The following is a 23758-nucleotide window of genomic DNA, read 5'->3' as shown; positions in this document are numbered from 1 at the left end:
GTATGTATTTGTTGTGTGGCTAGTTCCTTGCCTACTGGTGGGGAAAGACACAAGAGAATCAAGACCTTGGCAGGTTTGTGTGGGGTTTGGGATTGCCAGAACACAAGCAATTCTGCAGTCATGCAGCCTTCTGTGTAGAGGTAGCAAGGAGATGCAAGGCAAAGGGTGCTGACAGCCAGACAGGGAGGTTGGTGGGGCTGAGAGGTTTGGAATTGTTCTACTGGTCTGGAGCAGCAGTGCCTTTATGGAGCGAGGTCCTTACCTTCTGACCTGCTGCAGAAGTCCGCTTTGCAAATGAAAAGGCTACCCACGGCTGCTTCAGGCTGGGAAACAATATCCATTGGACCCTTTTCACCTCCCACTGCAAAGGACTCATCGGTGGCAATAAATGGCAGTGGTAAGATGGATTTCTTGTCAACAGAGCTGGGAGAACACATTGTAATTAAAGGACAGCAGTGACTCTTCAAAAGTGAAGGTGGGGGGTGTGTCTGTTTAAAAACCTGATGCGGTACAGTGCAATGAAATGTTTTGAAAAGCTTAGTAAGGGCACGAATTTGACCTATTTCTGTGTATAAAGAAATATGTCTTTTACTTTACAGCAAATATATTTCAGGAAAGCTTACTTACCAGCTATTTAATTTAATAATTTTAATATTGCTTGGTATGTATTCCTTCTTCATTGGTACTCTAGCTTGATTAATTGTTCCACAATACTATAAGCTTCTGGCGTTTGTCCCACAAACTTAATGGATTATCATACGTTTATTAGAATAATGTCATGTTCCATTTTTTTCCTGAGTTAAGGGATGTTGAATTCCCCTTCCTGAACCAACACTCGGGTATTGCCAGCATTGTTAGTGGTGAGCAAAGAGATACCAATCTTCCTTCTGTAGGAGTGCCAGGCCCTGCTGCAGATACTGTAGGCACAGGGTTTGGCAATGTATCAGCATCTGCACCTTATCTGGAAATAATGTTGCTTTATGCTTGAAACTTCTGAGTCTTTTTGTTTATTTTTCCCCTTGTAATATTAGCTTTCTTTTGGTCAACATATCCAGATACGGATAGGTATACAGGCAGGTGAGAGGGTGCTGTGTACTTAAGATGCACATAATGTACCCACAGCCTGTGCTTTAGCAGTGATGCCCGAGGTCAGTAGTCTGGCATTTTCAGGAATTCAGTATTAGAAACAATGGCATCCAGGTTGCCTGCACACCTTTGGTTGGTTGGATTTGCATTTCTATGAAGTGTTTAGATCACAAGCTCCATGTCTGGAGTACTTCCTTTTCCTCCAATGCATAGGCAGATAAGAATGAATCTTCTAATATTAAAATGCTTATAGACAGCTTAAATACAGTTTGGAATTATGATCACTTGTAGAAAGCTTTTCCTGAAAAGTTTTTAAGGAGGGAATAGCTCAGGAGTGCATTCTGAGCTTATGATGAGCTAAAGAGTACAGTAAAGAGCTTATTTTATTGATTTAGTTTGTTTGCATTTTATTTAGTGAAAACATTTTCCTTGATTTGCAATACACCTTAAAAAGATAATGACTGAAAAAGGGGAAACTTGTATCCCTGATCAGTGAATAAAAATAGGTGAGAAAATCTGCAGTCTATTAATTTTGGCAACAACCACAAGGAAGGAGTCAACAGGTGACAGGACATATTGTGACAGAAAGCCTTCTTTGGGGAAACACTGATTTTTCAGACTTGAAATGTTCCTTAGGAACTTACTGGATTTCATCAAATTTTCCAACAAAAATGGCATAATTTTGTTCTTAGAGCAGCTAGTGAGCAGAAACCAGAGGCAGGAAAAGTGAGGCATCTCAGCTCTTCCTTTACATGTGTGCCTGAAACTTTAAAAAAAGCATCAGAATGCAATTTGCTTCACATAAAAAGTTTTTGGCACAGGATTTGTAGGGCTTTATTCTGGGTGGGATGTTTGATGATCTGTCCCTGATCTCCTTCCTTAAAAGTGGAAAGTGGCTGTCAGCACAGCTCAGGAATTATTACTTATCTCTCTCAGGACAAAGCAGACTCCAAAGACTTGGCTCTTTGGAAAACCCTGGTAAGTAAGTGGGATTGCTTGTATGCTTTAGAAAATCTGAACAATATTGTTCAGTTCATTACCTTCCTTTGTTTATCTTCAGCAAGCTGAGATACCTTTCCTTTCCCTGAAGATATCATCTTGGGAAAGGAGAGCAAAAAAGCCATGCAACTCAGCAGGAGAATAATGTTGTATCACTTTGAGCAGCACTGGGGAAGTCTAGTCCTAGTGTCCTAGTCTCCCAGCCCTTTCCTGCTTTGATTCCTGATATTGTTTTTCCTGTCTTTCGGTAGTTGGCAGGATCTCAATATTCCCTACCTTTTCTGTGTGATTTTTTTGCACAAAGGTTTCAAATGCTTTGATTACTGATTTTACTTAGAAGCTCCTTTCAGGGGATATGTGTAGCATGAGGTTATGATGACTTTGTTAATCTTTTTTAACAGTTGATACTAGTCCACTTTTTAATTCCCTGTTAAACCAAACTCACCGTGACACAAATTGGTGGAAGGGAAGAGACCATTAGGTAAAAAATACCATATATAAAGATTTAGATGGTTTAAGTAAAGTTCGGGTATCAGTTGACTGACAAAGGCAGGATTTCCCGGGGTGCTTGCCTTTACACTCCCCTTGGTTTCTGTGCCAAAGTTTTATTTGGCCAAACTTTTGATTTACCCGCAGGTTTGCAATCTCATCAGTCTCAGCAGCGGTCTCTGCTGTGTCCTTTGAAGAAATTGATGGTAGGCAGCCCTTGCCTGGCAGTGTGAAAGGGGGTTAGATTTCACTGTCAGAAGAGGTTTGTAGGTTTGCGAGATGGGCACTGAAATAAAGAAGTGGAATAATGACATGGAGGTTTGTCTCCTTCTGTCCTTGGTTCTCTTGAAAGCCTCTGTTCTTCCAGCACAGGTGCCTCACCTTGGCACAGCCTGGTGGTAATACATAGGATCAATCGAGAAGCACTTGAGCAAGTGCTTTTCAAGGGGGGCAGGGAGAAAACTGCTAGAAACTTTGGATGAAAGCAAACCATTTTTTTCCCGGAGAAAGCACAGGTGTTGTGGCAAGTGTATAGAATATATTTTTTCATTATCTTTTGTTCTGCCCAACAGAGCTGATATTAATTTTACTTAATCTTCAGGGAGATAGCTCAGACTGGAGATTCCCATACAGGTTACCTGGAATAAGAAAAGAATCAAGAGGAAACTCTTCTCTTGGTACCCGCTGAGCACTTCAACACAAGTTGTGCTTTAAACAAGAAAATTAGGAGGAACGTAATGTTGCAGGGTTGGTAGAAACCTTAGCCATGTACAGTCTGTGAGAAAAGTTGAAGTGATCTTGGATAAATGGTTTTTGGCTGCTGAATGCCTGGTCAATTCCTGGTTGAAAGGAGTTGCAGGAGTAGTTTGTTTTTACAATGGTGCCAAGAAACACCCAGAGCAAAGGACAGGTATTGCTGCTTTCCAAGTGAGTCTACAAACCGCAGTCAGGACCAGAGCCCAGGAGAAATTGCATAACAAACTCTACATACGCATATAAATGCACAACAAACTTTTTCTTAAAGGTTTCTCAACCCACAACTCCAAGTTATGGGGCACCTGCAAGTTTAGTATCACGCTCCGGCTTTCCTTTGCTATATCTGTGCTGACTAGTGGGATTCACGCTTTGCACCCGGGTTCTGTATTTGTTTTGAAAACTGTTTTGAAAGTTTTTGAAATGTTGAAAAAAACCCCACCACCAAAACCACAAAACCAATTCCGAGACATTTTCTTTTGCTTATCTAAAAGAACAAAGAAATACTTCCAAAACGAATAATAATAACAAAAATCTAACCATCCCAATAACAACAATAAAAACAAAACAAACAAAAAACCAACACAAAAAAAAAGAAAAACAAAACAAAACCCCCCAACAAACAACACCACCCCCCCAAAAAACACAACCCTCACCAAAAAAGACCAACAAAAAAATCCCCAAAGAAACCAACAAAAAAACCCCACTAAAACGCCACCCCCAAAAAAAATCAACCAAACAGTAAACAACAAAAAAATCCAAAACAAAAAGAAACAAAACAAACAAACAACAACAAAAAAAACCAAACAAACGAACACAAAAACCCCCAAAACATAACAAAAAAAACCCCAACAACAAAAAAACCCCCCAAAAATTCCCCAAAACCAAAAAGCAAACCCAAACACAAAGAAACCCCATCACCAAATCCCACCAAAAAAACCCCCAAAAAACCCCAACAAACAAACAACAAACACCATCATCCTCCAGAGCCCGTGGGCTGTGGCAGAGGGTAGGGAGCCGGTACGCGGAGCAGCATCCGCCCCTCCCGCTCTCCCCGTCCCCTTTCCCCCCGTTCCCACCAGGCAGCGCCCCCGGCGCGGTCCCGGGCAGGGCACGGCCAGCCCGGCCCCTCTCTCCCGGCCCTGCCGGGCCGTACCACGAGCTCTCTCCCGGGCGGGGGGAGGCGGGCGCGGGGCGGCCCCGGGGGCCGCGCTGCCGCCGGACCCGCCGCCCCGGGCAGTGCGGGAGCACCGAGCGGAGACGCGGCCCCGCTGCCCCCCGGCTCCCGCCCCCGCTGGCTGCCGGCCGGCCGCGGGCGGGCCCGCTGGGCCGGGCGGGGTCCCCCCCCCGCCCTCCCCGTGGCCGGGGGTGGGCCGTGCGCCCGGATGTCGATCAAAATGAGCCCTGCGCCGGCCGCCCGGGCGGGGGGAGCCGCGGCGCGGGGGCACCGCGCAGCGCCGGGGAGGCAGCCGGCACATGGAACGGCGGGCTCGGGCAGCGGGGTAGAGCCCGGGCGGCTGCGGGGAGAGCTCATGGATAGAGGACGCTTGGCAGGATAACCCCGCGATGGCTGCTCAGTCGAGGTACGGCATTAAAATAACTTCGGCCGCGCTCGGTGCATCTCATTGAGGAGCTGCTCGTAGCCCGGCGGAGTTAGTGATGCCCTGGCTCAGGGACAGCTTGCTGTAGGCTTTTTACCCCGCGTCTCTGAAGTACATTTTGTCTGTATATTTTGTTCACCGAAGTGCCCGCTCCCTTCTCTCAGTGTAAACTTTATTTCAGCAGGGAAAACAAAAGTCTTAATCGCTCCCCGTCAAATGTCTCCTAGTCCAACAAGTTAAAAGCTCTTTGAAACTGATTTTCTTTTGAAACTGATTTCCTTCTGCCCTGTGGACTAGTCTGCTGTTTGTTTGTTTTCCCCTGTAACCATCCTAGCGCGAATAGGTTTCTGTCATTGCTCACAGCAGTGTTTTAAGAGGCGGTAGATGGTTTCTGTCGGGTTGGGCTGGAGAGCTGGCTGGGTGCGATGGAAGCAGGTTGTGTCTGCTGGTGTGCAAATCTGCCGGGTAGGTGGGAGAGCAGAAAATGGTGACAGAGAGGAGCGTAAAAAAGAGTTACGTAGTTGCTGTCAGGGAGAAACATTCAAGCTAAAATATCAGTCTTGGTTAAATACTTTTCAGCTGTGGTTATAAAGAAGCAACATCTTGCCTACTCTCGGGGGTGGGGGAAAGTCGGGGGAGTGTCCTATCTACAGTAAATTTCACATTCAGCATGGAGGAGGCAGCTTTTCTTAAGTTGTAGTACTTGATGGAGCAGTGCTATTTAAAGGACCTGTTAAATGCCTTCTTGCGTTTAGGATGCTTTAATGGGCATTTCAGAAATGCCACAGAGAGAAATTCCTTTTTGCTCTTTAGTCCCATACCAAACAGCCACCTTGCTCCCCTTTCCTGCAGGCAGGAGTTAAAAAAAAAAAAAGACTTAAAAATGGTGGCATATCCTACACAGAAGTTTGGTGCTCACAATGTATTTTCACAGTGGTGCTTTTCTGCAGGTTGGAAGCCAAGAGCTGGCTTTAAATTACATACTGGAGAAGGACAGAGCCCTGAGGTTTAGGGAGGAAGAAGGGGAAGACAGATTGCTCGTTTAACAGCTGTGCTCTTGTCCAGCTTCGATTGCCTGCTCTCCCTGCATGTGGGGAGGCTGGCAATACTTGACATAAAGAGTACTTGACAAAAAGGTAAAGGCTCAGTTTTTAACATATTTTCTTTCTTTTGTGTGATCGCTTATCCACATGATTTACTGGCCTGCATTATCAGCATTGCTGTAATAGGCCCGCATGCTAAGAGAGGACGCAGCATAAATCCTAGTGATGCTGCCTGGCCCTGGAGCTTGGCTTTGCTCCAAGGCCAGGGACACTCTTGATGTCTCAGAGGTTGCACAGTCATTTTCCTGGGTGGCAGGAGTGCATGAGGGAGCCAGGTCCCAGCAGTAGCCCCCAGCTTCAGCCAACTGGCTGAGAAAGGGCAGAGCTGGCAGTGGGACCAGTGAGCCACATCCGCCTGTAAGGTGAATGGTGCAGAGAATAAAGTTATGTATGTTGAGTGGTTCAAACTGAAGTGAGAAAAACAGGCCAAGGGTTGGGTCCACGGGGCCAAGTACTGCAGGGCAGGTGAAAGGACTGTGCCCCACACCTACCATTTGAGATGGGCATGGGGTCAAGACGTGCACCAGCCCTTCTGTACCCTCCCTTCTTATGCGTCATGTGCATTGGCTTTCGTGTTTGTCAGGATGCTGTGAGGTGCTCAAGCTGTAAAACTGCATCAGAGTGTTCCAGCATAGTGAGTAAGGAGATTACTCTGTATCCTTGAAAATCAGTGTTAGAGTAAAAAAGATTATTGCCCATTTTAAGTCATTTAAAGAGAGTAGGAGTGAATATGAGCAGCAGAAACGAGTCTGTAGGAAAGAGGCAGCATTTGCCAGAAAACCCGATGCTTGTGGTATTTCTGTTTCAGTGGCACAGGTCCACAGGGGTATCCATCTCATTTCAAAAACTTTGTGCTTTGTGAATAAGTAGAAGCTTTTATTCAACAGTAAAGGATTAATTCATATTCGTAATAAACAATTAGAGCTATACTGTGTGGGACTGAGAGGCAACATGTCTCCAGAATTCATTTGCCAAAACATGTCAGGGGTTTACTCTGCAAGGTAGCTGACAAATGCTGTGAGTGAGCTTTTTTGTGTTCATTTCCTCTTTGAAAAAAAAAANTTTGCCAAAACATGTCAGGGGTTTACTCTGCAAGGTAGCTGACAAATGCTGTGAGTGAGCTTTTTTGTGTTCATTTCCTCTTTGAAAAAAAAAAACACCCAAAAAAACCCCCTCACCAAACAAAAAAAACGGCTTTTTGCAAGCTCAGTAAATTACTGATGAGGTGGTGTGATACCGAGCACGGTAGGGTTTTGTGTATCGCTCTGTAGGAGGCCTTCGGGCACTCCTCCATCTGCTCCTGTGCACTGTTTCTCACATGCTCTATGTTTCAGCTGGTGACAGTGATGGGACGTGGGGGAGGATACTTGTTTGGAAACAAGAAAATCCAGCATCCTTTCTTCAGCTTCAGTGCTGTGATGCTGAGCAGCTCAGTATTTGGGTTTCACTGTTTTGAAGGGTGGAAGGGTAAGGAAAACAAGGTGATTAAATATGCCTGTTGCTGCTCTTTAGCATTTTAAAAACTGTAATAGTGATGACTGAGAAGCTGATGTGCTACTAGGTGCCATAACATTTTTAAAAATAGTAATCTTAAGAAATGATTATATGGAGGATTGGGTATGGTTTGTTTTCAGCTGTTTGAGAATGATCAGCTTCTACCAATAGCTGCTGTAAATAGCTTACATCTGGAAATAGTAGGTGGAGAAACTGTCCTCCAGGTAGTGTTGTTTTGTGTATAATGTAGGTTGTTATTTTTTTTTAAGTTGCTCACTGAGCCGTAGGTTTGCAGCTGTAGCTTTCTATGCTCTCTCTTCTGGAATGCAGAGATGATCTGATGCCTGTAGTGTCCCCAGGCAACAGGGCTTGTGTCAGGTTTTTATAGTATATTCAGGAACGTATGAGCAGAAGCAGAATTGATCTGAATGAGAACAAGTTTACTTTCTTGTTGAGTGTGGTGTGATACTCATCACATGCCGTTGGGCTGCTCTGAGGTAGGGCAGGATCCCTAGGAGGGGTGTGAGACAGGCTGGCACCTGCTCTTACTACAAGGGATTAGGGAAGAGTGAAGACACAGCTCCTTAATGGAATGGTGGAGCCCATCTCTTTTCTGCTCCCTTCTTTGTTGAAATATCTGCTCTACTGCAGCAATTGCTAGCTGAGGATCTTCAGATGAATGGCTAGGTTTTTTTAAGGTGTAGGCTGCTTTTCTCAGGCTGGTTAGGATCATTTAAAATGATCTGTAGACCCAGTAGGATATACTTATTTACAGTTGGTGGATAAACAAAATAGTTTATCATTTTGGATGCTAAGAATTTCTAGTTGTCATATAACCTGCCTTTCAGCCTAATCAGCAATGATTAGTATTATTGCTGGTGTGTAGAACCAGTGCAGTTTCTTAATCTTTGTACATAGGTGAATACAGTAACACAGTCAGAGCAACATGAAATCTGAGTGTTGTGCTGTCATCCCTGCTGGGCTCACCTTCCTCTTTCTCCTGAGTCAGCCTTGCAGGTAAAGGTAATGATGGACAGCAGCCTAGGAAGCTCTCTATTTCCACCCCCTAGAGCCAAGTCGTACCAGCTAAACCCAGCAGAGCCTTGAAATGATGCAGTACCACTCATTTTTGTAGAAAAAGGTAATGCTGTGCAGAAATAAAACGTGGCTTTATCTACATTTAAGTCATGGTGAATTCTGAAGGGAATAATAACACTGAGGCTTTTCCCTTAGGAGAAGCTATGTTGAATAATGCAGCTTAAATTTGTTCTATGTCATTTCACAGCTTTCCTGGCCAGGTCTAAAGACACGTTTCATAACTGGTTTGTTGCATAGATCGAGTTGATACAGGCAAATGCCAGTACTGGTGATGCTGCATTCTGGTCAGCTGATGTAGGTCAAGAAGGGCTGAAACAATGTCTCATTGGAGTTTACCTGTCTGTCCAAAGCTAAAACATCCCTTGAAACCCTGTTGGTTTTGCTTGTATGTTGCTACTAGCCCTGCTGTAGAAATACAACTCTGTTTTCTCCAGAACCAGATGCCCAGATGATCCATGGCACGTTTTGTGCGTTTCTGGGGATTTTCAGTTCGCAGTTCCTTATTGCCTGGACTTTCTGAGCCTGGAGTCTGTTGCTTTGGGCAGGCCTACAGCTGAAACTCTCCCATACAGAAGAAAGAGATGCTTACAGAGCAGTGGATTTTTCAGGCAGGTTTGCTGGTGTTTTGTTTGGTTGGTTTTGGTTCTTTTCGCAGTGAGAGTTGTTTGTAATAGGCCATTGAAAACTTTGAAATACAGTTGTATACAGCTCAAGTATGCCAGGACAAGGGAATGTTTCCTTAGGTCACATAATTTTCCTATGTCTGAATCTGTGTTATAGAGAGGGGCATTTTCTCACTGCTTTTTATGAGAAAATCGTTTGCTAGTAAAACTGCAAGATGCAGCATCAATAGCAGGAAACAAGCGTTTAATGAACTGCATAAATTCTCCTCAGCACTTTTCTGCTGAGTGTAGTCACAGTGAGTGACAACATGAAGCTTTTAAATGGCTTTAAAATATAATAGAAAAGGTGTCTTCCTAAAGTACGTAGGCATGCTACAAAGACGTCTTTCTGCATGAGGCAGAGGGCAGTGAAGTGAGGAAGAGTTTCCCACCGAGTGCAGGATGTCTTCCTAAGGTCCGGCTCTGGCACAGGGTGGTTGAGAGCTTAGAGGCTAATTTGCTTTCATTTGCTTATCTGGCTTGTGAGCACCATGACAAAAGAGTTGCCTGGGCCTCCAAAAAAAAAAAAAAAGTAAGGAAAGTACTTATCTTACTCAGTCTTGAACACAGCATGGAGATTTCCTCCTCCCCCCACCCCCCCCGGTAAGTTTTTCAAATTTGGCTGCTGCAGTTCATCTGTGTCTGTGATAAAAATTAAGAAGACACATGTAGCAGTGGCTGGGGCAGGTATCACTCCAATGTTACCATAGGTGGATTAAGATAGAGCTGTATCTATCCAGCAGAATGCTTTTATGGGGAACAGACAAGAGCTCCTACATGTGCTAAGAGCAGATTTTTCAGAGTTGCTTGTTCACAGGCAACTCAGGGAAGAGAAGTTGAATTCTACATCAGTACAGAATCAAGCAACTGGATTCTGTGTTGGAAAGTGGTGAGAGGTAGAATCCTTCCTGCTTGTCTTCCCTCTCAACTGGGATGGCTGCTGTATGCAGAGCCAGCCACCAGCTCTCTTGTATGCTGCTGAGGTGCAGAAATTGTTGATCCCCTTATTTAGCTGCATGGCTTATTAAAAGCACATTTATTTTGCTGCCTTATTCTTGTATGAGGAGGGAGAGGTGGCAGACAGGGAGAAAAAGCGGGTGTGTGGGCACAAAACTGAATTTGAGAAGGTGCTCTTCTCCTGTTAATACTTCAGCATTGTCAAGCTGAGGTGTCTGGGGAGGTTTGATTAGGCAGCTTTCATCAGAAATGCCACATGCTTCATGATTGTCTTCTGGATTAGGTTTAGATATTGTTTAGTGCATAGAATTGTCATTTTCAGTTGTACTGAATGTTTATTGTACTAGTGACCTAAAGTTGCCTTTACTGTTGTTTTTACAATGCTACTCTCAGGTTAAGCGAAAATAATGTCCCTGCTTTAATTTTTAGAGGAAGTTCAACAAGCAAATTGTTAATGTTTAACCTCAGAGACAACAGTAAAAGTCGTTTTCAGGATTGCAAGAACTGTGGGTTTCATTTTTATACTTGTAAAAAAAAAGGGGGGGGAGGGTGGCAACAAAAAGCAACCACGAAAACTCACCAAAAATAACAAAACAACAAGGAACTCCCCTACCCTCAATTCACCAGAACCTAAGCAGTAGCCCTTTAAAAAAAAAAAAAAGAAACAAAAGAGGAAACTCTCGAGCATATGGTAGTATTTTTATTCTGTGTATCTTTGCTTAGAATGCCATGTCCTGTGTAATCTATAAGCACCAAATGATGTATTCAGCAAGGTATGATCAGCTTCTTCGTGGCACAGTAGTGTTTAACAGCTGGTGTGTGTATGTGAGGTATGTAAGAGAGCATTAGTGCACGTGCCTCTTCCCCAAGCTGAGTTATGGGCATTGCAGTTTGAAATGTGGGTATTTGCTAGCATCTGAAATTGAAAGGAATTATTAAAATGTAGAGTAGTAAAGGGATATTTACATCTTTAAAGCACATGGTAAGAAATTGCTTTTAGTATTTTTATTCTTCTGCAGTTTGTAAGGTTTTGCTTAAAAAGATATTACTGAGATAATTCATCTTTGCAAGCACAGCTCAGAAACTCTCCCTCATAACTGTTATGCAGCTATTTCTCAATAATCCTCTCGCCCCATAGGCTACTTTGGAAAAATCATCCTAATCTGAAGACAGGGAATATGCTGGCATTTTAGGAGTGCTTTGGTGACATGCTTCTCTTTTCCATGTCCCCACAGCCCTCAGCAGAACAAGCTGTTCTAGGAAAAGTTGTTTTTATGATGTCAGTAAGCCGTGGTTCAGCTGAGAACAGGCTGTCAGTCTAGGGACCTATTTCTTGGTAGCTTTGCTAAAATAATGTGTGCTAACAGAAGGATTGCACGGGCTATCCCTCTGTGCTGCAGAGCTGGGAGGTTTGCTTGGATTTTTCAAAGACTCCCTTAGAGTTGCCATTACCTGGAAGCTGCCATGTCTGTCTGTCTGTCACTGCAGGCCTTTTTTACTGTGAAAAGTTCTGCTGGCATAGCTAAAAGGCAGCAAATATACTGCAGAGGTGAGATAACTATGTTAGCTAAAGCTTAGTGTGAACTCCATGATAGTGGTGAATAAGGCTTCTGGGAGGATGGATATGGGATGATGGCTATAAGCTGTGTTTGGCCAAAGAGCTTTTCTGGACCACTGTGTCTCCCTTCTTTGTCCAGACTCTGCAGCTCCCTTGGAGCAGCTTAGTCTGCTTTGTCCAGCAGTTAGTTTTTAATTGATGAAAATAAAAACCCATCTCCATCCAGGGGGACCACGATGTTTCCTGTAGTTCAGCTTGAAAGTCTCTCCTCAATTTTACCTGGTTTTGGTTGGTCTGTTTGCCATTTTCTGGCTTGTGCCTCTCTTTAGTATTTGCTACTGGAAAGCTAAGCCTGTTTGAAAACTCTTTAGTCGCAGCTTGGCATGCAGTTAATGCTCAGTCTGTGCTGAAGGACAGTCTTGTCCAATGCACACCCAGATTTGAGGTACATCCCAGTCTGGAGAGGGAACTTGGATGTTTTCCCCATGGTCCTGTCTTGTTCAGACTGATGGGAAGCTTATGGCAGTATTTGAAGCAGTGCTTCTCCCTTCAAAAATACTTATTTTCAAAGCTTTAAGAACATCAATTCAGAAGCATGTGAAGTTTAGATGTTTTTTTTCCCCCCTGTATCTGTGAGCATATTTTATGTACATTCATTTTTGAAAGCTCATTGTTTTCAACCTGTTTAGATGCTCTGTATCTCAGAAGTGTTTAAATATGTTTAAAGTTTTGGGTTTGATTTTGGGTTTCTTATTTAACACGTGGTACTCTGTAACTTCTACTTTGGGAACAAGATGAATGACTGTCTTAATGTTTAAAGGGAATGTGATCGCTTTGCTGAGGTTTTGGAACACCACTGACAATTCTTATCTGTTTGCAAACCCCTATCCATTTTACATGGACTGGCTTCAGCAAACTAATAATAGTCTTTCTTTGCTTAGCTGGGTTTGTGACCCTCCTAAGAGGAAATGCCTGGTTCTGTGTAAAGCACTACAGGGGTAAAAAAACCTACTGATCTAGAGCATAAGAAAATTCTGTCTAATCACCTAGATTTGGAAGAGACAGAAAAATAGGTAAAATTGTGTTCTATTCTTTGAGAAAGTCTAATCTGCTTTTAGAAACACCATAATAATGAGGTGTATTATTCAGAAACATGGGGTGCTTTTACCATTGCATCCTACAGGAAAAGCAGTTGACTTGTACGATGAGGCATTAAAATCAATAGACCAAAATAACTTCCTAAATTGGCTAACTTGGAAAAATTCAGTAACTCAGTGTTTCACCTTTGAAAAAAGACTTGATCATTTAGTGAATTAAGTACCACAAAGCTTTCCCCTGCACTTCTCTATTTATTTGTAACAAAAATGAAGAGTTTACCCTGCGAAAAGAGAAGGAAAAAAACGTCAACAGCTTTACTTCAGCAAAGTCTAGAATTTCCCTCTGAAGATGGCCTTAACTTTTTGTTCTTGTTCCCTCCTCCTCCTCCCAAAAACAGCTCCAAACTCCTGGTGGTTAAATGGCATGACTTCAGCCTTGGTTCCAAGTGAGCCTAATGAGATAGGATTGATCCAAACTGGAGTTTCTGCACCTACCTTAGCATGTCACTGAGCATAATGAGTAGTGCTGTTGCTTGGTGCTGTGGTACATGGACAGTGCAGCTCTACATGAGCGGGACCACAGTGGATTAAAGTGGATGGATGAAACTGTCAGTCTGCAAAAACTGATAACATTAAAACTTGGCTCCCAAGCTGCTTCTTCCATTACTTAAACATGTGAATCAGTCTGGTTCCTAATGATTTGGAAAGGGTGTTTTCTTTCTAAGTTAGTTAAGTAAACTGAGTGAACTGACCTACAGAATATGTTTCCCTCATTGCACATCCCTTTTTCCTGTGCCTTTGGTGCACTGCTTTTCACAGCCAGAACATTCTTTCTGTAATTCTTAAATTAATGAAAGCCGTTTGTAATTATAACTTAAACTGGGAATTGCAACCCAAACCTTCTTGGGCTGTGTTTTGGCAACTCTTTTGGTGTGTCTTGATGTTGTTTTGCTGTTTGAACAACTTGTGAGAGAATTTATCATGGAAACTGAGAAACTGTGCTTACTAAAAAAATCCAACCAAACCACCCCAAATCAAAGAAAAAGAAAACCACACACACACAACCCCCCTATCCTGTAATGCCTATAAAGCCAGATGTGATCTGGGTTAGTTTTTAAATCTAATGAACATTTAGTTGACAATCTGTCCTTTGGGCTGAACCTTGTGTCGTTTTGTGGCCAAATAAGTTGTTTCAGTTCTTACTTAGAACTGACTTTAGTATCTGTGCTGTACTTAGTTATAAAGAGACATGTATGCAACATATGGTGTTTCAGTCAAGGGTTCTGCATTCAGTACTGTTTCCACTCAGCTCCCTTAAGAGTGCTTATTCCTATAGCTTTCTGATTTGGCAATAATCATTTGTGCTAGTTAAAACAGTAGGGAGTAGGAGAAAAGGTCCTATTTTCAGTTATAGCAGAATAAAACATCAAAATTATGTTTAAAAATATTCTCCCCCCTCGCCTCGTCCCCACCCTCCACCCCAAAAAAAAGTCTGATAGAAATGCAGTATAAAAGAAGGTATTGTGAAGAAAACTCTTCTTTCTGTGTCCAAACCCCATCTTCTGGGGAATTTCTTCTTTACTTCCCTGTTCCTTTGTGCATTGATTTAATATCAAGTTAATGGTTTCCTTTTGTAAAAATTGCTTCCTTGAAAATGGGCCATCCTCCTCCCTTGCAGCCTAATGACGGAAAAGCACAGATGATATTGATATAAGCTATGTTTACTTGAGTGTAACAACTTTAAAGACTGTTTGTGTACAGTAATCTGCCAAGTGAATAATGATTTGGTTTTACTTGTTCAATATTTCTTTCTTTCCCCTAGAGAGGGGGAGGAAAAACCAGTAGCAGTTACTGGAGTTAATAAGATGCATTTAAAAGGTCTTTAATTAAGCCATGCAGTTTTCTTCGAAGGTCCTTGAACTATTCTTTCACCCCTTCCTCCTCTCTTTCGCTCGGGTAAGTGCAAGTAAGATCCAGCGCAAGTGAGGTGCAGGCACTGACTAGGTAGAGATCTTGGATCCTTCTTACACACAGCGAAGTCTCAATGAAAAGTAGGAAACCAGAGGAGGGGTTAAAAAGGTTTGTGTGAGTTCGGCTGGCCAAGGGTGTGCTGAAAGCTGAGGCAGCTGTGCCAGGGCTCAGCAGGGTGTACGTGCAAGGTGTTGTAACAGCTGCTGCTCCAAATTTCATGGGTTACTCTCGGTTTTTCTACATCGTCCTCATTTGGGACCAAATTGTAGCCTTCAGCATGTACACTGGATTCCAGCTGCTCTATTCCCTCCACATCTTTTGAGAGACTTAAACGCTGTGTTTTAAGGCGATGTGCTACTTTGGTGAAAGGAGGAATTTAGACCAGTATCTGGTTTTCTAGTTTCCTTTGGCTTTAACCTTTCAAGTCCAGTTCAAGAAGGTGTTCCTGGTAAAGAGCTGTGCTTGAGCTTGTGCTCAAAATGAATTCTCGACCTGGAGATTTTACACAGAGAATGGATTTTGCATGTGTATAAGCACGTGCTCAAAATGGGTTCCTGGTTCACAATTTGAAACTGAGGAATGACTGCTAGGTGTGTGTGTGACAGAAAAAGAGATGTGGAGGAGGCAGGGATATTGACTTTACCATTTCCTTTGTTCTTTCTCTGTTGTGTGTATTGCTACAAGTATCACAGCAGGGTGAAAAAATGTGGAGTTAAGGCACAATATGCTAGTCGGGAAGGATTCTAAGAGTTGTTCTGGGAATGAATAAAGGGGAAGTTTCAGGTGGAATATAAAAAATGCAGAAATAGTGAGGCTCTGTTCTTTCCTTACTGCCATTTTTCAAGTGGCTTCCAGAAACACTTATGCATAACAAGTTTGCTATGCAGAATTCTACTTCTCTGTGACTGCATGTTCAGTAACTGTGCCAACTAAGCAATTGAGTAAGATGGAAAAGATGCAGAGTGTATTACAAAATGTGTGCTGAGATTTAGTTATCCTGTGGTTTAAAAAAAGAAGAGTTGTTCTAAGTCGCTGTGATAAGCTTGCATTTTCTTGAGAAATCTAGCTTTCTACAGATGACTTGGCTAGATGTTACTTGGGTTATGTGAGGTGTTGGAGGTGTTATTCACTGTGTTTGTGGATGTTTCATTAATGAATCTTTGGGCCAGCAAGAGACTACAGGGAGATGAAACAATCCAGAGTCAGTGCATCCCCATGATGATGCAGGAAGTTGTCTGGTTGGAAGCAGGTTGTTCAAGAGGCTTACCATGCTTGGCACTGGATGTAGCTCTAGGCACGCAGTCAGGGGGTGAGGGAAAGTCCAGCAGCCTACATGCAAAAAATTGAAAACATTCTTCAGAAGCTTGATGCAATGGTTACTCGTGGGCATCTGGTCAGTCCCTTGGTGAGCAAAGTGCAGACCTCCTGCCTCATCTTAGGGCAATGAGTGAGTACTGTTGGGAACATGCGTGGGAGGGCAGGGGATGAGGAACCCCAGGGAGAGGCAGTGCTGATTCATTCTCCTCCAAAACTGTGTGTTGCCACTGAGGACAGGAACTCAGAGGGTATTGGTTGTTAACGATGAAAGTTAACAACTCATAAGGGCAGAGGCTGGGAGGGTGTTATCAGAGAAGGCAATGTATTCCCTGGAAGGTGTTCCGAGTCACCACTGAGTGGACAAAATGCTCCATATGCCCGGTGAAACTCTTCATGTGTATTCCTGCAGCACTTTGCTGTGATTTTCCAGCCTTGTCCACAAGCTTGGCATAAAATCACCACCGTTGTTTGGGCAGATGTGACTTCCTTTGAGAGGGGTAGTTTCCCCAGAGAAAAGGAGAACTGGTTGAGAACAGTCTTGGAAAGATTCAATCCCCTAGATGGTTTAAACTGCAAATAAAACTATACAGAGCCTAGAAGACAATGAAATAAGAGCTACAACATAATTAACAAGTACTTTGATTGCTCCTTGAAGAAGTGGCCACTTTTTATAGATGTAAAATTTCCTTGATATTTCTTACTCTGCTCTTAGAGGCATAAGACATGATGCTGTGTTTACAGAGGAACTCACCCCCACAGAGGTGTCTGGCCAGTGACTTTTCTCCAGTTTCACCCAGTCTCTTGGCAGGCAGTCAACTCTTCCATTGCTTACCCACATTGGCCCATCTGCAAGCATGCTGCCTGTCCTCTCCCATGTTTTGGGACCCTGCCTAAGAGGAGGATCTCTCTTATCGACCTGTGAGCACTGCCTGCTCTTCCTGGGCTGCTTCACCGGGGCTCTGCCTGACAGGCATCTGCTCCTGCTGTTGCATTACATTGTTTGCTCAATTGTTTAACAAAATGCTTTTAATGGAAACATAAAACCGGATAGAAATACAGAGCCTAATGGAATAATCTCTTAATTGCAGTGCTGCAAATGACTATTCAGCACATGATTACTGTACTTCCAGGGGGAACAGTGGGCAGGAAAAAATATTGAATGAAAGACACTAAACACTTCAGCTGCTAAAAATGATGATTTATTGCCAATCTGAGCATCAGGCTAAGCAGGGCAAATAAACTGACAATAGTAAGTGCTTTTGGAGGTAGAAATTGCCTCATTCAGGGTATTCACTGTGTGCAACATGTAAATTCTACCAGGATAAACGCACAAAGAGCGATTAATTAATAGTGGTGAGATACTCATGCATGCAGTGTCCTTAGGCAACCCAGAAAAAGTATTTATCAGCACATTGCCCAATTATTGGCAGATAACTGCTGGCATGTAGTAGTTTGCTACTTCAGCTAGAAAATGCATTGTCCCTCTGCCTCCCTGTAAAAATCATAGGTTTTGCTGTGTTACGTGGTTTGCAAAAAATCCCTCACGTTTTCCAGCAGCAAAGATGTGCTCAGAGGCACATTGACATTATCAATTTTTGGTACTGCTGCAAGCCTTTAGAGACACATTAGTCCTTAAAGAAGCTGTGTCCATCCTTTGGATATCTCACCCGGGTTAGGCAGTGCCAGGTAAAAAAAAAAAAAAATTAATTCAGTATTGAGCTGTTGATTTGGTGTACAGCTGAGTTCTCTCCAGACACAGAGCATGGCTATCAGGGAACATGTTCTCCAGGAGCATATGCTGCTCAGGGGAGGCAAGGCGAGTGTTTTGGAAGCGGCCTTGCTGGTTCCCACCAGCACTCCTCTTTCCCATGATTTGATGTGTGGTTTCCCTGTGCTGCCCAAGGACAAGGACGCCTGACTTCACCTGCCTGCAGAAGCCTCCCTGTCGCTCAGGCCTTTCTTTCCATGTTTGGGACATGCCACATGCCTGTTGGACTCACATTCTGGTGCACACAGATGCAGACCAAGCAGGTCAGAGAGATTTCCAGTGTTTGCAGTGGGTCTTGGCGCTGCCAAGCCCATGCTGCTGTCCCGTGGGAACTGGAGCTGGCTGTTGCTTTTGGTCTGAGCTGGTGTGATGTTCCCACTGCCTGCACACAAGTGTGGCTAACGATGGTGAAGCTGATCAGTGTGCTGTTTGTCATGGCAGCTTCCAATACCAAGGGGAAGATTAGGGGCTTTTCAAATAGAGATTCAGATGATGCAGGGGAAATTTTTCTGTTTTGTTTCAATTTGAAAATCAGAAAGGTGCTGGATAAATGTGTACAAAATTGAAGAGGGAAAGTATTTGTGGCCGTTTTATTATTATTTTCTTAAAGGAGAAGCTTTTCCTAGTTGCTAAAAAGTAACAGCTTGTGTAAATATTCTTAAAAAGCAGGAAAAATGAGAGATAAGATATTTCAGAGTGTATTTTGGAGGGGCATATGCTTTGCAATGTGCATTAGGCATGCATCAGTACCTGCCTAATGCACCCTGTCATGGATTATTGCTCTTGCTTAGATTGAACACTTGCCAAGTTCTTTCAAATGACAATGAGATGCTTTGTTCAGACTGATGATTCGAATGCAGTTTGAAACTCCAGCATATAGAGACACTAGGCTACAGAGCATGTGCACCTCTTAATAAAATTGAACAACAGATACAAACCATAGGAAAATTAGCAGGTGCTTCTGTGTATGGATGAAAAAAAATAGGAAACACTTCTAGAATAATTATAGTCTGGCAGAGGCTGCAGGAAAGACTTTTAAATAGGCTTTTCACCATATAAACAGATCTTTTCAACAAACATTGCTAATCTTGTTATGTTTCTATGTAGTCCTTGCTATGCAGATAAGACTTGTCCAACCTGTTACTCAGTACATGCTGTTATGTAAGTGGAAAACTCAAATAGGAAACCTTTTAATTCGCGTGTGATGGGTTTTCTGCTAATTCCTATGAAAGTAGGAAAGAATTTAGCTCTTTAATATTCTTTAATTTTTCTTAATCAGAGTTTAGTTATGGTACTGGCCTTTTCATAGCACGTTGACTGATTTAGTCAATTGTTTGGGAAGGATTTGCACATAGAATATGTTTCACAAGAAAATTTATAGATTTGCTTACATGCTTAATAGGTTGCAGGGGATTAAAGATTCAGAAGGCAGAATTGCACTTACCCGTATTTCTGACACAGTTTCAAATCCTCATATTTGTAGCTTTTGCTTTTGTTATGCTTCACAGCAAATTAAATCACTGATAGCATTTCACGTTTAGCTTATTATTTGAACAGCTTCAGGTTTGCAGTCATGAAAGCAGCAAATTTGAAGGCTGATGTTACATTCTTCTTTACACTGGGCTGTATTTGTGTTGAGCTGTAGGGCTTCAGGAGTATATGCTGGCCAACAGCTGGGATGGTCACAGAGGGCAGAAAGGAGGACCCTTCCAACCACGCAGGAAATCTGAGGTGAAAGGCTCCTGGGCTCTGCAGCAATCTCACTGCCAGTCTTGCAAGCTGTCTGACTGCGTTTAGAACAAGCTGGGTGAAGTCAGGGTTTTCGGAAGGGTTTAAGGGAACTGGCTTACATGCCTTAAAATTGTGTGGATGTTTCTGTTGCCTCAAAAAGAGGATTGACAAAAGCCCAGTTGTGATGTATGTGCATGTTTTAGTGTGTATCATGCAAAGCAAGAGGAGGTAATGCTGAAACTGGTGCTCCACCTGTGTGACACAGTGAAGGGAGTGTGCAGGGGCTCTTGCTGGAGAAATGGTGCTAAGTTGAGCTGCGTGTGAAAGGAGAATGTGGCAATAGATGTATGTTGTGGCACCTGTGGATGACATGCAATGTGACTGATGGACTTAGGAGCTGCTTGGCAGAGCATGGACAAGGTCAGCTGATAGCAGGCTCCTGCAGAAAACCAGTGACATGTTCACGTGGCTGGATGCACAGGAAATTCAGCTATGAGAGAAGTATTGTGTGAGAAGATGTTTAAAATGCAGACTCACAAAGCAGCTGCTCATTAAACATTTCAGTTTTTCTTTTACTAATTATATATCTTGTTAGAATTCTTCTTTGATGTAGTGGAGAACAATAATATTGGGGTTTGTTAAAAAGCATTTAAGAAGTTCTATAAAATCAATGGACAAAAAGCACATCCACTTGAATAATTTTAATGTAGTCCTAAAGTAGAAAATTTATGGCATTTGACTTTTGCACCTGAAGTAAGCATTTCAGTATACTCCCAAAAACTGAGGTAGTAAAATACATTATAGGACTTGGATCCTTGATTTAACTTGCAAAATGATTTCACATGGAAAATTAAACACTGGTGTTTTTCTGAAATTTAACAGCTGATATCACCTGGATTTTTTTTCTTTTTTTACTTTTCTGTAAGCTACTTTTTATTTTAACCCTTTTTACTGAGAGAATTCTTTGGAAGGCTTATCATTTTTATGAGAATCCTGTAGAAACAGTAACTGAGTTGAAGGGAACCACTGGACTCTGCTTTACTGAGTACTTCTGTGCTAGGTCAGGAATAAAATATTTGGACACTTGGTGTGGAGGAACAGTAGGTCTAAGCAACCGTGGTTTTATTTCCTATAATCACTAAGATGGAAATATGTGTGTGAATCAAAATCTTATAATTGTGTTAAAATAAATGAATTAAAATAGGTTTGGGAAGTTAATATTAAAGGTAAAATTTTTTTTCCTGATCCCTTAATTATTAGGCTCTCTTTCAAACAGTACTAGCTTGCAATAGCCTCTTTACCGAAACTCCCAGATCTCCAAAGTTTGCCAGTAAAGGATGCTTCTTTTGAAGCATACATTAAAGAAATAGAAACCTGACTTCATCTTTAATTCCTCTTTTTGTAGTTTACAACTGTGAATGCAGTTCTCTTGTTGCCTTTAAACCTATTATCAGTACATTGATTGTACTCAACAACAAAAAGACGTATTTCAAGGCAAAAGCAAATGAGCAGGTAGGATAGGTTTTATGTAAGGTAGAATGTAGGTTGTACCCTATTCATTTTCCCAGGCAAGCCTACAACAGTTCATCCCAGGTGCTGGATTTCTGCCATTGAGATGAGGAATTCAGAGGCAGATGGGTACGGTGGGAGATTTCATGCACCACTTCACTGAAGAAAGCCTTCAGACTGATTGAGCAGCAGTCGATAACCACTTCTGACTGTTCAAGTATGCCTTGTCAGCGTTAGAAACAGTAATATTTTGCTAGTGGTGGGTGAGCTGATAAAACATGTAGATGCAGTGAAAGGGTATCCCTGCTCTGAAAGGATTGCTGCTCACCACGTAGTAGTTACCCTGTTTCTGTGTTCATATAACTGATTTAAAGAGCCATAACAGAAAGATTCGGCATAGAGATAATAGCTGAAGCAGTGCACTGAAGTGCAGAGTGCTGGAGGATCCAGCCAGGCTTAACAAAGCTTGAGTTTTGGCACTCTTCCACTGATTTTACTTCAGTCACATAATCTTCCTGAGCTGGGGTTTGTAAACCAATACTTGAGTTAAATTTATTTACATATCTCGGGCTGACTTAAGCAACCAGGAGAAATGCAGGATGGTTTCATTGTGAGTGACATGTAGATAATCAAGAGGAAGAAACTCTGTGGGAGGGTATAATGCAGGGCAGTCCATTCCCAAGTAGTGAGAGTTGCTCCAGGTTCTTTTATCTTGGTGAAGAGCAGAAGGTGTTAAATTGAGTCTCTAATGGGTCTACTCACCTTAATTTTTCTTGCTGCCTGCATACTGTCTGAACGCTGACTTATCCAAACAACTTGCCACTGTGCTGCTCTAACATGGCCACGTGTGAGTTCATGTCTGCATGCTTAGTTCATAGCAGTCACCAAATGCTTTAGCTACATTTTCATCAAGGGGAAAAAAATCCACCTTGCAGCAAGCTCCTGGTGCTGCAGAGGCAGGGTATGTGCTGCTGGAAGACTTACTGCAGCAGCAGCTGGCACAGGGTTTGTTACCCTGCTGCCAGCATGCCTATGCCTGCCCTGTGGAGAGTCAGGAATAATGCAAGGTTGCATTTTGTCGATGAGACATTGTGTGACTGTGTGTGACCTTTAAATCCATAAAAACAAGAAAAGGTCACTTCTGAGGGAATCCGTGGGTGACTCAGAGTCCCCAGTCTGTCCGAGCAGGATCTGCTCAGCAGGGAATGCCGCTTCTCCATACAAATGGGTTCTCAGACAAAGCCAGGATGTAGCATGCTGTCAGAGGGATCTGTGTGTACCAGCTGAGCTTGACCAGATTGGTCCTGGGTCTGGGAGCTCTCTGTGGGAGCACCTCTGGAGGCGCTTGGGGCTGTGTGAAAATGTTTGCTCAGCTGTGCAGCAGAGGAGTTTAGCTGTGTTAGTGGCAGACCGAAGCCTCCCATTTTGACAGAGAGAGTGAAGTTTAGAATAACTCGTTTTTCACTGTCACCACTGCAAAGTAAACCCAGTCATTCGAGCAAGTGTCTATCTGTGTCCTGACAAGGCCAACTTTTTGATTCTTGCTGATGAAGTGAGAAGATATGTGGATGGGCTCCTCTTGCCTGCAAAAACTGCTCATATGCGAGCTCAGTCTTGTCACGGTTGAGTCACTGCAATCAAGGCTGCTTGGTGTGCAGCTGTGAGGGGGCTCTCCAAACCTGGGGAACTAGTCCTGCACTCAGGTTCCATCCTACACCGCACTTCCAGAGCTGCACCGTCAGTGCTGCAGACAAGGGCCAGCAGCTTTGAATCTTTCTGTGCATACCCAGTTACTGAAATAGCACTAGAGTTGTAGGTCTTTACTCACCTACCCAAAAAGACACGCATGCCTTCAGGGCTGAAAGGCAGTCAAACCACTCACTTGGCTCAGGGAAATCTGGCTCAGTGTGCCTGCTGTATACAGAACTCCTTGCCTCTAAAAGGCAAAGTGGTCAGGATTTTTCATTGCACATACCTGGTGATTTAAATTTTTCACATTTCCTCCTTTGCCTGCCACATCTAGAACAAACAAAGCCTTAAATTCATCAACTCCTTGTCTGCTTTCCTTGTAATTGCACTTCACACAATCACACCTTCTTAAAAGCCCTCCTAGTATATTTGCATTTAGATGGAGAATGACAGCTTTCCTGTTCTCCGTCTAACTTATAATTAACACCTTTTCTGACAACATTCTATTAACGTCAAGGTACATGGGGAGGGGCTGAAAGCCTGGGTTTCTTTAGACTTCATTTCTGCAGCATCAAAAGTGAAGAAACTACCATTTGTTTTGTTCAGGTGCTTCAGCTACGGCAACATACTGAAGTGCTGTATAATTGTTATGTTTTTCCACATTTTCTAAGTTACTGTTAAGTGAGACCGGACATCAGCATGAGCTGCTTTTTACTGGGAGCATCTTTCTGCTAACAGACTGTTTGTGTCCTGTATTCTGACCTCTTGGGGGCTCACCAGTTGGGGAGGGGGCCATTTGTGTTTCTTAGTCATCATGAGGCTTTCCTGCCTCTGGCAATCAAAAGCCTGCTTAGTATGATATTGCTATATTGGCTC

At 42.9% G+C, this 23758-nt stretch overlaps 1 protein-coding gene across 1 annotated transcript in view; it reads left to right on the top strand.

Moving 5' to 3' along the window:
* The first annotated feature begins 4800 nt into the window (after positions 1 to 4800).
* The window catches only part of AFF1 (AF4/FMR2 family member 1), a 75230-nt gene continuing 56272 nt past the window's right edge, over positions 4801 to 23758 (top strand). The window contains exon 1 of the mRNA XM_017820160.1: positions 4801 to 4910. Within this exon, the coding sequence (XP_017675649.1) occupies positions 4894 to 4910 (17 nt within the window). The 5' untranslated portion in view covers positions 4801 to 4893. The remainder of the gene's footprint in view (positions 4911 to 23758) is intronic.

The sequence above is a fragment of the Lepidothrix coronata genome, unplaced genomic scaffold (assembly GCF_001604755.1).
Source record: "Lepidothrix coronata isolate B3197 unplaced genomic scaffold, Lepidothrix_coronata-1.0 Scaffold79, whole genome shotgun sequence".
Classification (NCBI taxonomy): Eukaryota; Metazoa; Chordata; class Aves; order Passeriformes; family Pipridae; genus Lepidothrix; species Lepidothrix coronata.
Note: the sequence above shows the minus strand (reverse complement) of the source record. Positions and strands in the feature narration are given on the sequence as shown.